We start from the raw sequence: 17,554 nt of genomic DNA on the forward strand, positions 1-17,554 counted from the left end.
CACTACACACTTCCTGGACACCAGCAGTATTTACTTAGAGTCACACTACTGTTTTTACAGTAAGCTCTTTTACACTACAAGCCAGCTTCCTGCATTAACCTTCTGAGCTCACTTACTGCTATTTTTCTCTTAGCATAGTCAAGTCTACTAAATGAGACTCTTCTGCAATGTACTGAAAAATTTATCCTTTTTTTATTGTGTTTATTTGGGTGGTTTTGTGCTTTTGTGGTGTGTTTTTTTTTGTGGATTATATTGCTGTTTTGATTTTGTTTGTTCTTGGTTTTTTTTGTTTTTGTTTTTTTTTTTAAATCTCATGGAGAAGATTCTTATCCAAGAAACCTTTTCTTCCCAACCCTTTGAATCTGTTCACTGTATTTTCCTGATTTTTCTGCACTGATTTCATATGTGACAACTGAACATTCCCTTATCAGGCTACCTGTACAATTTAAAGGCCTTCCGGTAGTAATTAGCTAGCATCATGTTTACGCATACTGAATAATCTAACAGACAGTAATATCAGAACTAATCCTAAACATCATGTCTCTGAAAGAGGTGTTTGTATTAGGAGTTCCATTTTGATATTTTGTTACTGTTGTTTTCATAACACACGTGATTTTCAGTTAGTTTCTAGAGTACAGTACAATTCCAGTTTCTTTCAATACTTTATCTTGTTGCAAACTACATACTCTAGGAACCTACCTGTCCTTGTGTTGCCGTCGGTTGGTGGTCAGAGCCACTGCAATGTTGTCCCAAGCCTTCCATCTATCACCCTGGCCTGGGCTCTCACAGCCAAGCTGGTTCCAGCATTCTTCAAATACAGCCTTCCATTTCTCATCAGGAGGCACTGCCAGGATCCCAAGTTTCCGCCTAATAAAATGATCAGTTAGTTTGTTAAAAAAAAAATCAAATGTTCTTGAAATAACACATTCAGATGTGTTTTTCATAGCTAACATCAATCTAATGTCTCAAAGAACTTTACCAAAACCTCATATACTTAATAGTTTCTTACTGTTTATCACTAAGAATAAACCCAGTACTTAAAATAATGTCTTGACTTAAAAAGAGGTTAAAGAAACTTGTATTCATACTTAGCATTCTTTCAAAGCTGTTACTCAGCAAGAAAAATACGCATTAATCCATGCAACAGATTATAAAGTTACAGGATTAAGATGCTTTCAATGGCTACGTGTAGGAGCAACTATGAATGTTACTACTTTATGCATATCAGTCTTAATCTTTCTTTTATTTTTCCAAGAAACATCTTGTTTAAACACAAAAAGCACTGATATTTTCCAATAAAACAGGACATAATGTGATTGATGAGGCTTATCTACATCACCGGTTTTTATTGAGAAGATTGGATACATTTGCACAATAATAACATCCTACAAAGATATCCCAAACATCTCATGATCTTGGAATGTACAAATAGCCTGCCTACACAGACAAAAACATAAATCCAACTATGGACTCTGTCCTAGAATTATCATCTACAGATAGCGCTGCATCATACCAGGTAGGAATGAGGTGGTAGAATGTAAAACAAGTGCAGGCATCTTTTCCTTGACAGCCATTGCTCAGGGATTCTCTATACACAAAAGCCAGGAGCTGTGGCCAATCCATATTCATAAGAAATAAAATTGAATTCAGGGCTTCAAACAGATTTCAGAAAGCAAATAGAACTATTAAGTCTGGTAGTGTTTTTCCTCAATTTCATTTGAGTTTCAGAATCTGACAGATCTTTCATAAATGCTTTTTCCTACAAAATTTAGATGAGAACTAAAAACACTGACATTTCTCCATGCTTCCAGTTTCACAAAGCAGAAAAGGAAGACTTTCAAGCTTTCTCATAAGTGATGTCAGAAGATTTTCAGTCTCAAGAGAGACAGAAATGGGCTGGCAAAACCCTCATTTCACAAGCTATCTACACAAATATGTACATACATTTATTCAAAGGCTCCCTACTGAGGTAAAAACAGGCAATTGCTAAGGTTGTAAATGCTCAGTACAGCAGGGAGGCCTGTGTAGCATCACATCCCATTGTGGGTGTCAGTACTGTCAAAAGAAATCACCAGTGAATGCTTCAGGAAGCAAACCAAGATGTAATCTAGGTAAACAGTTGTCTCCCATTTTAATCTGAAATTTCTGAGTAAGCTTCAAAGACATTGAGTTCTGTACAACCAATACTAGTACTGCAGACCAGTACACAGTGCTACTAAATGCTGAACTTTCATCTGCTGCTTTTCTTAAAAAGCACTTATTCTACTTAAAGATGTCAATCATGACTTCAATGGAACAAGAGTGCTGTTTCTTTCCAGAGATGATACTGCTACAAGCAGTATTACATATGCTTTGCAAAATAATTTGTTAAAATGTCTTGTTTTACTTTTGGCAATTCAGCAACTCCAGCACTTTGAATTTCTGCCCTGTTTGGAAGAGTTGTAGCATTTAACTAATTCCAACCTAATGTACCCTTACTGGCATTATTAAGTTACCATCAGAGTCGTTAGCAGAAGGTAGAAAATGCTGTGAATGATTTAATCCCTAGCAAATGCAACTTAGTCTCTCTCACAAATATAATCATAAATCATTAGACATAAGCTTAGGTTCTAACAGCCAGTCCAGACATAAATAAAAATACAGGGCCTGCTGTAGCTCAGTAGCAACGTGTCAAGTAACCTGTAATTTTATAGCATTACTCAAGTAGTAAGGAATACAACAACTATGAAATAGGGTTTTCCCTTATTTTTTAGAGAGCAGAGAAAAGGAATCAAAAAGGAAGAAACATCTTTTCAAAATCTCATTTTCTCCTTCAGAAAAACAAAAACCAGCCTCTGAAAAAAGCCAAGGGTTACATTTGACAGCATTACTGAACCACACCAGAAATTATTTTGTATTCAACACTCACAATGCTTTAGGCTTATCCTTCTCACTCTCATATAAGCTAGGTTTAAAGTAGGTTCCTGTGATTTTTATTCCAGATCCCCATTCTCCACTGAAGAGGCCTTCAATATAATCTCCATTTGGCAATGTCAGTGTTCCCTTAGGAAAAGGCAACAAAAATTGAATGGAAATCCATTAGGATTCAAAGTACAAGACTGTCATCACGTTAAAGGTAACAGTTTACAAATTACTGTAATATCAACCTTTCCGCTCAGAGTCCAGTTATCTGAAAATTCCCCTTCATAAACTGTATCATCCTCAGAAAGCAGAATGCCAGTGCCCTACAATCATAAAAAACAAAGCTGTTATTATAATAGAAGGCCAGACTTCAGATCTAAAAAATACACTGAAACACTTGCTAATTCTTAACTAATTATTATTCTTTTTGAGCAACTTCCACAGCAGTCTTAAGTAAAACAAAACAGGAATATAGACATTTAAAAAATAAAACAGATCGCCCAACAGAAGGTTTACACAACCTAACAGATTATATATATGACCAGCCATCTACCCCAGAAAGGTACCACATCTGGAGGACAAGTTACTGTAGCACAAATCCTAGCACTCAACTCACCATCATTTTGTTAGTGCTGAAGGCTCCTTCATAATACAATCCAAACTGAGTAACCACAACACCATTGCCTTGGCAAAGATCATCTTGCCACATTCCCATATACTTTTCTCCTCTGAAAAAAAAAAAAAAAAAATGAAGTAGAAATAATGCAGCTTAATTAATATATACCTTCTCTTTCTAAGGATTTATTCCGGAATTTCACCATTACAGAAAAAACCATTATGAGTTATACATCACTTGCTACAAAGTATGTTAATCCAGTTTCACTAGATTAAAGAGAATAAGACTTTTTGATAGAGAAGAACCCCAAAGAACTTCCATTAACAAGTGACAGTACAGACTGGCTATATCCAAGTGAACTGTTCCTGACTGCCTAAAATATCTGAAGTCCACTTAATACCAATTTCTACCTAAAGGAACCCAAGCTGAATTACAGCAAATAAGAAACACAGAATCTTGAACCTGATCCAGTTCAGCAAACAAATTATGCATGAAAAAGGATCTTCAGCTTCATTAGGCAACTACCTGACATATTTGACAGTTACTTAGAACAGATGCTTTATGCTTACTTTAGATATTTTGTTTCATCATCTTTACCTAAGCTACATGACTCAAATTGAGGGGATAATAAAATAAAAAAAACCAGAATGTTCTGTGAAGACCTTCAGTCTTCTTACTATTCTGCTTTGTAAGCTGGCTTTCAGTCCAGTTAAACATAAACTAGTTTCTTGAGCTCCAACCCAAAACCCCTCTGTTCAGGAATGAAACAAAATTGATTTGGTGACTGGAAAGACAAAACTATATTGATCTGAGCTCAGAAAGCATTTACTTAGTGTATTTATTTAGTGCAATCCAGAAACAATTCCATTTCTGAAGCCATCAATTTACCAGTCTGTTCTCTTAAAGGAAATATCTTCCCTTCATAGCGCTGACAGAATTAGTCTATGGAATATCTGAATCTGAGCTGAAATTTAACTTAGTCTTGTTTAGCAGGTCACTGAACAACTCAATCTTACAGATCTGAAAGCAGAGAATACTCCTCTCATAACACTCACAAAGCTTCCAACGCTAACACAGTATCCCTTACTCAGGCAATATATTCAGCACTAGCTTTCAGGCAGGAGTATGACAGGAAAGAAAGGCAAAAAACAAAATGACTCCAGATACAGCAAGAAAAAGAAATCACTAGACTCAGTCTTAAAATTATCAATACTGAAAATCAAGTGCAAGTAAAGTGCAACTAAACAAGACAAAACAAGACACTTGCTAAAAGAGTAGGAAAAAATTTGATCTGGTAGTAATAACAGTACTAGCATACACACACGTTGGATCAGCGCTTAATAATTCAAGCAACTCAAACATTACCTTGTAATATCGTCAAAAACACCATAACCACTCTTCTTATCCATTATCCACTGTCCAATGAACATACTGGGAGAGGAAGAGGTAAGCTTCCCACTGCGCAGCAGGCCATGGCCGTGACGCATGTTATCCTGAAAGCATCCTTCATATACTTCACCAGTAGCATAGCTATGAAGAAAAAAAAAAGGAATAAGTAAGATTCCTATAATTTGCCATCCCTGTTTTTTCTTATAAGAACTACACTGCAGTCATACCAAGTAAAAACTACAGTTCAAGTATATTCAGGACATAAGTGAGCTTCATTGTTTTAAAGGCAACTTCTCCCCAGCAAGCAGAACTGTTATATTTTACTGTCTCTAAAGAAAAGAATATCATGAATTATTGAAAGGTGGTAGCAACTGTAGAATAGATGTTAATGACAGAACAGAAAACAAGTGTAACTACAAGCAATTCAAAGTAAAAGCAGAAAATAAGCTAACAGCACACGTACATACATGGGGCTGGTTGGTAATGGAACAGTGAACCAGAATATCAGACCTGCTCTCCCTTCTGCAGTGATGGCAACACAAATGCCAAATTACCTGTAGACTCCATGCCCGCACATTTTGCCTTCCTTCCAGTACCCCACATAGTGGTCATCTTTATTCAAGGCTTTATTTGGCACTCTGTATTCACCGTACCTGTCAGGGCACAAACATCAAACTCAAGCAGCTGTAATACTAATGCACTTCATCAATAAAAAGATGTAACACCCATTCGAAAAATCAGAACACTCTACGTTTTCGTGCATCCCGAGCTAAAACAGTTACAGATTTATTGATGTAAAGAGAGAAAGCAAAAAATTCAGCATCATTAGGTCGATTTAGTCAGTACTGCTTCTTCTGGTGTTGGATTTTGACACTGCTCTAAGCTTTCCCCTCCCTAGTACACTGCAACACTCTTCTCAACTTTCTAAAGCACACAAGGCTTCTCACATCTCGTGTCTACCTCGGTTGTCTTTAAGTCTCGATAACTCAAATGCACCATTACTCCAAGGCAAGAACTAGCTTCAAACTGTGCTCAAGCAGATGCACAGGATTGTTCATATTATCACTCTGCCTAAGACAGCTTATTTGTAGGACTTGATCTTATGAAGAGATTAATACTCTGTCATAAAGATTTTCCTTTGAGCAAATCTAGCCCCACAACATAATACTACTGTTGAATGTTGATAACAGAGTGTTGATAACATGCTGAAATGCAAGTATATGCATTTGATTGTCACAGTAAAGAATGCTAAATACCAATCTACTTATATGTGTTGGGAATTTTTATCTCCAAGAAAGCCAAAATAATCATGGTTATGTTCACAAGTCACATGTGGGAAAACATAAAACCAGACTAGAGCTTTAACATACACCAATAACTAAGGCTGATATTAACAATCTGCCTGAAGCCTGATCTCATTTCAGTTTCTCCTCTGATTCCATACTTTAAAAACACAACTGAAATTCAAGAGGATTCCTTAGATATTTTAACACTCCCCTGTACAGACATGTCTGCTCACAAGATTTGTATAAGAATGAGTTTGGACAGAAATTAACCTTGTAGCCTCAATAATGCCATATGCAGACTCTTAGCAATGGATTAACTCAAAGCTGTATAATCAACTACAAGTTAACTTTCAAGTGGTCTCACTTGTTTCATAAGATAAATTGTTAATATTCATGACTCACTCCAGTTCATCCTACATTAAAACTCCTCTGACCTTATTGTCTTATTATCAACAGGATCATACGCTCATTTATTTTAAGAGAAAAGGCTTATTTCAAGACTTCATCTCCCTCAAAGTTTTACACCCCCCACTCCACAAGGAACATTGCAAGAAAAAAACAGTGAGAGAAGTTGCATCACTACACTGAATGAAAATCATCACCTTTCCTTGGAGGAAAAATAAAACACCAACTGGACATTTTGAAAGAATGCTGCAACAAAGAATGTTAGATACCTATATAAAGAAAACCTGACTGTAGAGTTTTTAACTTAGATCCTCTGCTTAGAAATTCATGCCACTTACTCTTTCTCAACTGTTTCACCACTCTTTCTCTACATCCTGCAGATGACTACACCAACTGACTCCGGTTTTATTAAACAGCAAGTTTTTAATTGCAGTTACAGAGTCTGCTCAGAATACAATTAACATACCTCTGAATTACTCAAGAATCGATGCACATGGATATCTTAACATTCATAACCCTGAGTCAATGAGATTCACTGCAAAACCTTTTAATTAAAAGATTTACAATCTTCTTATAATCCTTGCTATAATTTATACCAAAAGCTACTCCTTGCCCTCTCCCTCCACAAGTAGTGGGAGATCTTACCCATCCTCCAGTCCAGTTCGGAAGGTCCCTGAGTACATTCTTCCATCAGCCCACTTTAGGATCCCTCTGGAAAATATACAAAGTCATACTTTGTATACAAAGATGTGTACCACATAATCAGTTCACTTAGCACTTCCCAAATAGCTTCTGTGAAGCCTACTTACCAATTCAGTAACTACTTCATTTTGTTTTCAATTGTTATGTTCAAATGCTTTTACCTGCCATGGGGTTTTCCTGAGAGCCATCTCCCATCATAAACAGCATCTTTAAATCGAGGGTCCTTATAGAAGGCGTATTTGGCACTGCGAGAAATAGGAGGTTCCTGTCTTGGAACATTCCCACCAGCTCCATATAGAATTAAATCAGAAGTCCCTTTAAGGGCCTGATCCACTGCTTGACTTATTGCCCTCAGCCACTTAGTCTGAAACAGAGTTTTAATCACAGAATTTAGCTAGCATCTGATTTTGCACAGAATCTCTCTCCTTTACAGCAACTAAAGCCATCTCCTTTGTGCTCTGCAGTACAGTACTGCTACTTCTCCCTGTTTACTTTTACAGTAGGAGGGAAAAATCTCCTTCGTACCAATGAAGCCATGAAGAATTTGTAGATATGCCTACCTTTTCCTGTGGTGTTGAAGAAAGCAGAACAAACTGCTCTTCTGGTGTTGTAATCTTCAATCCATTCCTACAAGGAAGGCAGGAGAAGTATTTTAATCCAATGAAATTTCATCCAAAAAAAAAAAGCAAAGTTTCTTAGAGCATGTCAGACTTTGAGACTACTGGCTAATCTCTTGATTTGATCTTGTTATTCTTAATTTTTATACAACTATTATTATTATTTTTAAGACAGAAATACAAGAAAATCATCTGAAAGAGAAGGGGCAAGATAAGATTACATCTCACTCCTCTCCTAGTTTACAGAAACTGTTTACAAAGCTCTAATCCTTCCAGCCAAGACATCTGACTATTTAAGCATCACAACACAATAAATACTCATACTCACACATTACCAGCTTCTTCTGAAAGAGCTTCTACCCACAGTGTGGACAAAGCAAAAATGTGGTGCGTTGAAAACTAAAGGCAAACAAAAGGGAAAATGCACTGAGTACTAACTGATTCATTACCCCAGCCCCATGCTTTTTCTGAACATTTATTTTCTTCCCCTACGGTCTAAGGAAAATGGTATTACAGGCTCCTCATGAACACTTTCCTCTCTTAAAAAAAGCCAACAGAAACCATGCCAACCACAGGGCAACACCAAACATACATTTAGAGAAAGCATTAGTAGGTCATTTCAAATTCCTTAGTCAGCATTACTTCCACTGGATGAAAAAAATGAGTCACATTGTTTGAAAGAAAGCTTTGTTCCTGGATGCAAGATAACTTACCTGAGCATGCACCAGAGCATCATTAAAGAGGATAAACCAGTTCACAGAGAATCTTCCAGCATGCTGTAGGGACAACCCCCTATTGCTGCTTTCACAGATTAAACGACGGTCTGGCTTCCGCAAAGAATCCTACAGGCAGAGATTAGAAAAAGCCACAGAAGTTTACTTCTCACCAATTGTGATTTAACATCATTGCTATTTATTTTTCATACCATACTTTCATAAGCCAAAATTCTCTAAAATTAGGTTACTTCAGCAACACAAGCCAGAAAAAAGCAATTTGCAACCAAGAGCAGCATAGATAACAGACAGAATATAAAGTTCACAGCAAGACATACCAGCTACCAACAGACTGACACTTGCCATCATACCGTCATTTTCCCAGGAAATGTCTTCCAGAAGCTAAGTGTGTATTCTGCTTCTTTCCTTTTTCTGCCAAGATGGACAGCAAGGCTCTCATAACAAGAGCTACAATCTTGTAGCTTCTGGTATTCTGGAGATGCCTAGGGCACAAAGCAAGACAGATCTGACAAAATTGCTGAGGGCCTGTAAGAGTAACGCTAACCAAGCTGCAAGACATCTATCCCATTTTGTTAAATTAGCACCAAGTATGGCAGCTGATCTGGTTAATAACACAGACAGCAGAAGACAGGTAGTTTCCCTGGTCACACATTCTCCTGGTGTGCCAGGGATTTTGAGACCACAGAAGTTCCATGAATGCTATAAGCAGAATGATTAATACATACAATTACACGATTTACTTTCTCACAGCTTAAGAATTAGCAGAAGAAAATGCTAATTACCCCAAGAGTAATCCTTCTAACAATCACATGGGGATGTACATGTGATTGTACAAGTAATTTTTACTCCTGGGTAGTCATCTACTCTTTCAAAAGCATGCAGTTGTATACATCTAAATACACAGTACATGTCTATCTAATTTCATATGTTACTTTCAGTGGAGTGCTAAAGCCAAGGACTGCTACACTAACTACGCCAGATGGAAGTGAAAAGCAACATGCAAACAGCAAAATAATACAATACAAATTTTCACTTAAGCACTCAAGCTCTAACAAGCTCCAGCAGAGTAACAAGATTCTACTTACGTGATCTATGCAAGCGTGGCTTATGAATCTGAAAAGTATATGGGCACAATCTTCCCCAGTAGCAAATCTGAATCTCAGGTAGCCTCACTGAGGGCTAAAGCTACTTCTAATTACCTGGCATCTGCTTCTCACTGCTACTTCCAAGCAAAAAAGGTTTTGTGTGCATATTTTTTGAGATATAGATAAAGACACCTTACCACTTCAAAGCACGTGGCAAGCTTTAGCAAGGTTCTGGCATAATCATGAAGTCGTCCAAATGGCATGAAAAACAGAGCATTCAGAACATCCACTAGCTGCAGGCTTTCCTCATTGTACTCAGACAGTTTTTGTAACAGCTCCTGACTTTTACTCAAGAAGTCTCTAAACAATCGGACCGTTGGGAAACAGAGGAAAGAAGAATAACAGTAAGACATCAGTGATATTTTGCATCAGTGAGCACTGTAGTAGCACAGAATGCACCTCTTTGGATTTTCATAAAACAAAAATAACAAAGGCAAATGCATGCTACTTATTAATCCATTCCCAACTTAATTTAAACAAGTATTGCAATAAAATCAAGTAGCACTCTACCAACCGCAACACAGGACTCCAGTTCTGCTCTCACAAGATCAGTCATGCTGACTGAAGAAAGCTGACTAAGTTGCCCCACTTGGTGAGTAACTAATTGCCTTTTTCCCCTCTCACACGTGATCAGTAAAAGAGAAAACAGGTGGAACGTTTTAGCCTTGTCATGATTATTGTTAAGGTGGTGAGTTTCTACCAGTGTTGACTAATACAAGAAGGACTGAATGAATCTTAACTTTGCTCCAGTACACTTTCCTAAATATAGCCAAATAATCTCTTCCCCACCCCTGTTATTCAAGAAAGCTAAACAGTTTTCCCTCTAACTAGAAAAATTACATCCTACCTCAAAGAAAGGCAGGAAATCTGTTCAATCCTCAGTCTGACTTCCAAGAGGGAGAACTAATCTAGTTCAGAGAAGAAGAGGGAAATGATTCTGAAGACAATGCATTAGCACAGAAGACCAGGATTTCTTCATCAAAATGAAAACAAACCTGTGTTTCCCTCTCCTTCACAGCATCTGTGTGCACACGTGCTGGCACATGACATATCTGCATTAATACACATCCAGCTGGGAAGCATTTAGACCACAAGGTGCAAGAATCAGGTGAGGCTGAGAAAGCAAGCCCCAGGGACAAAGAACCAGATCAAAGAATTGCACAGCAGGCTCCCTAGAATTCTACATTATTAATTTGATGTGTGAAATGGTATCTTATATACCTTGTCCAAGTCTGCTAATGATATTTAAGAACTCTCTTGTTCAATAAGCATTAAGGAGAGGCCTCTTTAGAGAAGATTGTATTTTTAATTGTAAATTTAATTATTTAACTTAGCTGTTAATTTAAACTAAGTCAAACACTTCAATAGATGTCTTACATTTCTGAAATGCTTTGAGATCCTCACATGGATTTCCTCTCAATAGGAAATAACAATGGTAAGTACATACATATTATTACCTATATACTACATATGTATATAACTAAACTTCCCTCTGAAGCCAGCTAGCCTAAAAGCTAAGACTACTACTGCTGTTTATCTTCTGGAATACCCAGAAAAGACACTGACATCATTAACCATTCACTGAGACAGTATTCCCTGCAAAAACAAAATCATTATCAATAAAGATATTCTTGACTTTCCTTTACAGGTACGGGCCAAAACTTCTATTACATCTGCTCCCTGAAGTCTCGGAACCCTTAAAAATTGTTGTTCACCTGGTTGCAGTAGGCAAAGCTGTGATACCGAACAACACCAACCAGTGTGAAGAATCTGGTACAGATAATTTCAGCATCCAGAACCTGTCGCTGCTAATAATAAATAAGCTTATACTTGTACTTGGATTTCCTGCAAGTCACCTTAAGAATCCTGACCATTGTGGAAAAATTCTCAATGTGCAATTTTGTATTCAGTCATTTCCACTGGTCCTCAAGCGTAGCAAATTCCCTGTGTTAGATACCCCAATATTTCAAAAGAACTTCTGGTACCATTGCTTATGCTGCATTGCTACATTCAAAGTGTATCATAATCAGCTGTAACAAAATCATGTCCAGATAAGAGACTTTAGGAAGGAATGAAAACTGGCAATTCTTCTGAGAACACCTCCCTCATTACAACGATTCCCTCACAACGCTAGAATGAAAGCTGGACAGCATCATTACTTCATTCCTAGACAAAAATATCATTTAACCAAGAAAAGACTGAATTCTAAGATCTAAAAGCACAACTCCTTAAAAGCATCTCTACAATAAATAAAACATCTCTGTTGCAGAAGTACTGGGCTATTTTCCCATCGCTTTAGAGAGCTTCCATAAACTGAGAAGAATATAAACAAAATAATTTCAACTAAACTGAATTCACAATATCTCATTAACTCTTAAAGAAACGTTTACTGTTCTGTGTATTCTAGGGAATAACATCTGAAAGCATCGAATACTGACAAACACTGAATAGATAATGAAAACTTAACCTCACTCCTAAGCTTTCAGGAATTACTTGAAATCCACTTAAGCTTCTTCCAAAGAATTTGCATTCATTTATTATCTTTTTCCTCTTTTCTCCACACCTTGATGTTACATCAATTGAGCTAATAAAGCAGTATTTTAACATGAATTATTATGTTAGTTGAAAGGAAGAAAACTTTTCTTCATCTAATGGAAGATGCATTAATGTACTCAAGTATGCTGAGGCAGTATCACCACATGCTCCTTACCATACACACAAAGGCACACACATACTTTAGAACATTCTTTACAAGCTGACCAAAAGCTCCACGTAACGGTAAAAGTTTGCTTACATTGCAGGCTTTGCGAGAAGAGAAAATCCTCCCATTACCAGGAAATTTGTTATTGAAGTACAATATCTAAAATGGTGAAGAAAAGAAAACCTTTAGTTTCAAATTAAGAACAATCCTGGAAATAGCATCTGTTACAGTTTCCAACAGCATATCAGCAAGATTTGTATTACCTGCTACACAAGTAATCAAAAGTCTAAGGACTTGAGATAATATCAAACACCAAAACACTGTTAGCAGAATAGTGAGCATTCACTTTCCACGTGAAGGACAGGATATGCATAAGTTTGATACCATACACAGATGAATATTTAAAGAACAAAGAAAATAAAGGGGAAGAGCAGAAGCCGTGCAAATAGCAAAGAACAGATATTAGACAATGCAGTGTTTGAAAGGAAAGAAGTTCTCATTATTACTAGAATTTCTTCTACTTCTAGATATCCAGGTTGAAAGAAAAACCGCAGTCAGAATAGGGACGAAGTAGAGAAAATCCTTGGTCACTCATTTGATACGCAGAAATGGAAAGTTTGTTTCAGGGTGACATGGCTTAATTTTATCGCAGACCCAATAGAAATGACAACTTGTATTTAAGAGCATGGGCAACAAACTGTGCATTCAGAACGCTACTGCGTAACATGAGAAGCTTTTGAGTTTACATCCACAAAATTTTGTTCCTTCAGGGATTTTTAGATATCTAGTAAGACAGAATACATTCAGATAGGAGATTTTTAGATTCTTCTCTTAAGCCAATATTTTTCACAAAGCCTGTAGATCCTAAGTTTGAGATTCCCGCAACACATTTGGATGAAGTTATCCAACAAATGCAAAACTTATTAAGGAGAAAGACACCAAACAAATCAACTGCATAGACTTCCCCTCCCAGAATAATTAAGAAAACAATAGTGATAAAGATAATTCAGACCAAAGCTTGAGCACTAACGCAGCTCTGCCTTCTAGGTGTAAGGTCAGCTATTAGCAGATATAAGACAAAAGAACTGGTCTTCTGGGAAACATTTTTTAGTTAATGACTTCTCAAAAGACATTTGGTAACCACAGTAAATTTCAAAGGTATTTTTACCTAGTGGTCAAGTAACAGCAACTCTAAATCATGACATATTTGTTACTTCGCTGTTAAAGATACCCTAAAATAAGGCAGTGCTGTTCTACATGCTGCAGTGAATTAAGTGTTTGTACAGTTTTACATTCCTAAGGCATTCCTAACACCAAAATTGTCCAGCGTGCACACTAGCAAAGTTTGTTTGAAATACAAAGCTCAGTACAAAACGAACTAGCTTGCAAAAAATTCCACATGAAATTTAAATCACAAGAATGTAAGTTGAATTATAGTTTCTTATGTAACGTCCCTTATGATTTATTTTCTACTGATACACAGCTTGCTGTGGTCAGTAGATTAAGCCTGCAGACACTCAAGATGAAACAATCAGACACTTACTCAGTGTAACTATCCAAAAAGAGACTGGAATGCTTCAAGATGGCCAAACTCCTGGCTTCTTTAACTCCATGAAGAAAGCTACTTAAAGAAGCTCCATGTTGACCGATGAGATAGCATAGCTTGCTGAACCTGCTTGCCATTTCTTGCAATAACTGGATTGTATTTGCACTGCCCAAATTATCTGCAATAAATCAGAAAGAAATTTAGCTTACATTACAATATTAGAACACCCATTAATAAAAGAGAATTACCCCAGTATGCTGTTTGGATGTTATATCAGCCCATTTCGCTTCCTGGCAACATCATCCATAATCAGGAATTCAATGATTTTACATTACATAATGGTTCAAACAATTATTTCAAATAATAAATAAAATAAATACCAGTAACATTGTGCAGATATCAAACTACAGCTGTGTTTCAATAGTTGAATCAAACGAGGGAGAGGAAAACAATCTTGGCTCTAATTTAAAATTATATAGCAATGTAAATCTTGCATAAAGTACTTTACTGTAGAACACATTGTAAATAATATCAAAGAAAATATTAAGTTTTTACCTAAACCTAGAAGGGGTCTAAGAACCTGAGATTTGATCTCACTCAGTCTGAAATAAAACCTTCTCTCAGTCGAAGCCAACTCATGCAAACTGGCAATGTATCCCATTATGTTTTTGTCTACCAAGGCCAAACAGTTGTCTCCACCAGCTATCACATTGCTTATATATCCTATCTGAAAGACAAAACAACAACAAAAAGAAAACACAGCTAACATTTGAAAGTAAAAATAAACAAAAACTAGGATGATACAGAATAAAGGCTATCATCATTAGTGTCAAGTGTCACTGCAGGCAGTTAATAATTAAGGTCAAGAAGTCCATTCAATGGCTTGATACAAAATAATGTAGGAGAAACATTTATAGTCAAATTAGTTCATCATACTACTATTAAAAATAAACTTTTCAGGCAACAATCACTTTTTATTTAAGAGACAGTGACTTTAAGTTTAGCCACTTTTAGAATATGCCTATGCACACAATGTTGACACCAACGTAATACCACATCAGCTATTTTTCCCTATTAATTAGGAACAGAGGATAACACAATTTTAACGTAATTGTGCTCTGAACTACAGTGCATTCTCAATCTGAAAGACAAATTTATTGATAAGAGCAATATGACAGTATTAACAAAGTGGACTAATACTACTATCTGCACCAATACCAATTGCAACCCAGTTTTTGGGAAAAAAATTCTATAAGGTCAGCACATGTGACACTAATCTAATGCACTGTGGTTCCTCACTAGTTCTAATTCATACACAATACTATATCGCAATTCAGTGTTTGATCTCCACCTCCCTTTTTTTTTTGTTAAAAAAGGGTTTCTTAGGAATACACATGTACACATATTGGGTTTGTTTGTATGTATAAATCCATCCCACTTCAAAACCTCTCTCCTACTGCTTTTCTGCTAGATCAAGGGATGAAGGATTGAAACCCAGATTAGCTGAGATAAAAGAGCAGCCTTCTTCCCAAAGCATCTCCTTTTTGCTACCTTAAATAAGCCTGAACAATACAAAGAGACTGCAAAGACATGGAATCAGAGTACACACTCCCTCGCCTCATGCCAACTTCTTGGTAGCCACAGTAAGTTTCAGTTTGAATCAGTGTGATTTGTACTACCTTAAAGGAAATATCACTCACCTTACTACAGGATAGTAACAAAACTGGACTCTTACTACAATTATTTTCACTCAAATTTTTATCTGTTGTTGTCTCTTGACCACAATAATATAATCCAGGTTGGAAGTCTTGCTCATCTGCTAAGAAGAGAGAATAATCTGATCCTGCTGCTGTACTCCAAACACCATCACCACACACCTGAAATTCACAAAGAAGAACCAGAAGTCATCTCCAACTGGAAGGAGCGTATGCACAGTTTCTGGACACATATGCAAGTAATACACCTGATAACAAGTTAGCGTATTACAATAACTGGTAATTTTTTAACAAGTATTTTGTAACAAGTGCATTTTCCACCCTTCACTGAAAATGATCTCTTTTCACTCTTCATTATAATGGCTGTTTCTTTTAACCTCTAAATTATAAACCAATTTTTATTTTCAGGTGGCTATAAAAGTGAGTTTGATTAAAGTTATGGCAAAATTTTCCCTTTCCATTTGGTTGTGAAATACATAATTACTGGAGAAAGCTAACATTCTGTACATTAATTTGCATTAGGTCTAAACAGAAAAACTCTGCAGCTAGTTTTCTGGTGCTTACCTGTCCTAGTGGAAAACAGGCAAGGATCTGTTTTGTCTGTTTACCAAACCTGCCTTGCAGATCAGTCACGTCTCAAAGTATTAGAACTTCAAAGCAGCCAAAAAGAGTGGAATTACAAATATGAAAGATTTCTTGGATACCTTTTTCAGAAGATTATCTAAGCATAACAATCACTGTGTAAACCAAAGGAATCAAAGACCCTGCTACTATATAGCATGCAGATCTATGAAGAAGATTGTTTTTTAGAAATTACTTTGCATTCACTTTTGTAGGAAGAGAAAAAAAGCAGAAAACAAAATACCTTCGCAAGTCGAGGGACCGTTGTTGGGGAGCTTGAGTGACCAAGCTGACCAAAGGTATTGCTGCCCCATGAATACACCTGTAAGAAACAGCTCAATATCAGTATTTAACAGCCGGTATACATAGATGAAATCTGAATTGTATTCACACAATGCATTGAGTGTGCAAATATAAACCAAAGGTATACAGTGCATGTACTAAGAAGCTCTTCACTAACTTGAGGTGTCTTTCTGAACGTGAGAAGACATTTTGAGAACAAAAATAAATGCAACAGGTCATTACAGTCTCCAGACATAATACTGATGGCCCATAGAGAACTTAAATACAACCACAATTTCATGAGGAACACCGTTTCCAAGTCTCCTTCCACAAACAGAAACCAGAGCTTACAAGAAACACAAACCTAGAAAACATTCAACATGAAAGTAATGTGATAGATGAGCAATAAATGATCCAGTAACAAGTACCTGGGATTTGGCAGTGAGTGCTAAGGAATGATGACCGCCAGCAGAGAGCTGAATCACTTCTTTACCATCTAAGCTCTTCACACATAGTGGCTGAAGCCTGTCAGTTTCCAGAACCCATAAAAAAAGAGGTTAAAAACAAAAAAAGTCCTTTCTTCCCCTTACCCCACTCCCACAGAAGATTAGAATAAGCAAATATATATTAAATCTTTTGGCAATGAACCAGCTTAGGCACAACAGCCATAAGATGCACAAGTAGACAAATGTCACCCTCATGTGGGCAACACAGTCAAAATATCACCAGAACTCCCAGTAATTGCATGGGAAAAATTCTAACTAGCTGAAGCTCAGTAACAACACAGCATGAAACATGTTTCATGGAAGAACTTAAGTCAGAACACCTCAAACAACAAGAACAATGCAAGGCAGGTGACCAAAATTAAATTGGATACTTAAGATTTTCCTAGTG

General features: G+C 36.7%; 1 protein-coding gene across 5 annotated transcripts in view; it reads right to left on the reverse strand.

Moving 5' to 3' along the window:
- ALS2 (alsin Rho guanine nucleotide exchange factor ALS2) overlaps window positions 1-17,554 on the reverse strand; it is a 48,674-nt gene that overhangs the window by 7,916 nt on the left and 23,204 nt on the right. For all 5 annotated transcript variants that reach the window (XR_001556409.2, XR_001556408.2, XM_032445980.1 and 2 more), the window contains exons 7-25: window positions 17,089-17,185; window positions 16,623-16,700; window positions 15,743-15,919; window positions 14,598-14,769; window positions 14,040-14,220; window positions 12,590-12,655; window positions 9,933-10,095; window positions 9,001-9,132; window positions 8,630-8,758; window positions 8,245-8,315; window positions 7,860-7,926; window positions 7,461-7,663; window positions 7,243-7,308; window positions 5,461-5,559; window positions 4,883-5,047; window positions 3,518-3,629; window positions 3,147-3,224; window positions 2,909-3,042; window positions 700-867 (exon numbers count right to left, since the gene is read on the reverse strand). Coding sequence is in view for 3 of the 5 variants with exons in the window: in XM_032445980.1 (XP_032301871.1) it covers window positions 700-867; window positions 2,909-3,042; window positions 3,147-3,224; window positions 3,518-3,629; window positions 4,883-5,047; window positions 5,461-5,559; window positions 7,243-7,308; window positions 7,461-7,663; window positions 7,860-7,926; window positions 8,245-8,315; window positions 8,630-8,758; window positions 9,001-9,132; window positions 9,933-10,095; window positions 12,590-12,655; window positions 14,040-14,220; window positions 14,598-14,769; window positions 15,743-15,919; window positions 16,623-16,700; window positions 17,089-17,185 (2,358 nt within the window). In the remaining 2 variants the exon portion in view is untranslated. The remainder of the gene's footprint in view (window positions 1-699; window positions 868-2,908; window positions 3,043-3,146; window positions 3,225-3,517; window positions 3,630-4,882; window positions 5,048-5,460; window positions 5,560-7,242; window positions 7,309-7,460; window positions 7,664-7,859; window positions 7,927-8,244; window positions 8,316-8,629; window positions 8,759-9,000; window positions 9,133-9,932; window positions 10,096-12,589; window positions 12,656-14,039; window positions 14,221-14,597; window positions 14,770-15,742; window positions 15,920-16,622; window positions 16,701-17,088; window positions 17,186-17,554) is intronic.

This window comes from Coturnix japonica, chromosome 7, assembly GCF_001577835.2.
Source record: "Coturnix japonica isolate 7356 chromosome 7, Coturnix japonica 2.1, whole genome shotgun sequence".
In the NCBI taxonomy this organism is placed as follows: Eukaryota; Metazoa; Chordata; class Aves; order Galliformes; family Phasianidae; genus Coturnix; species Coturnix japonica.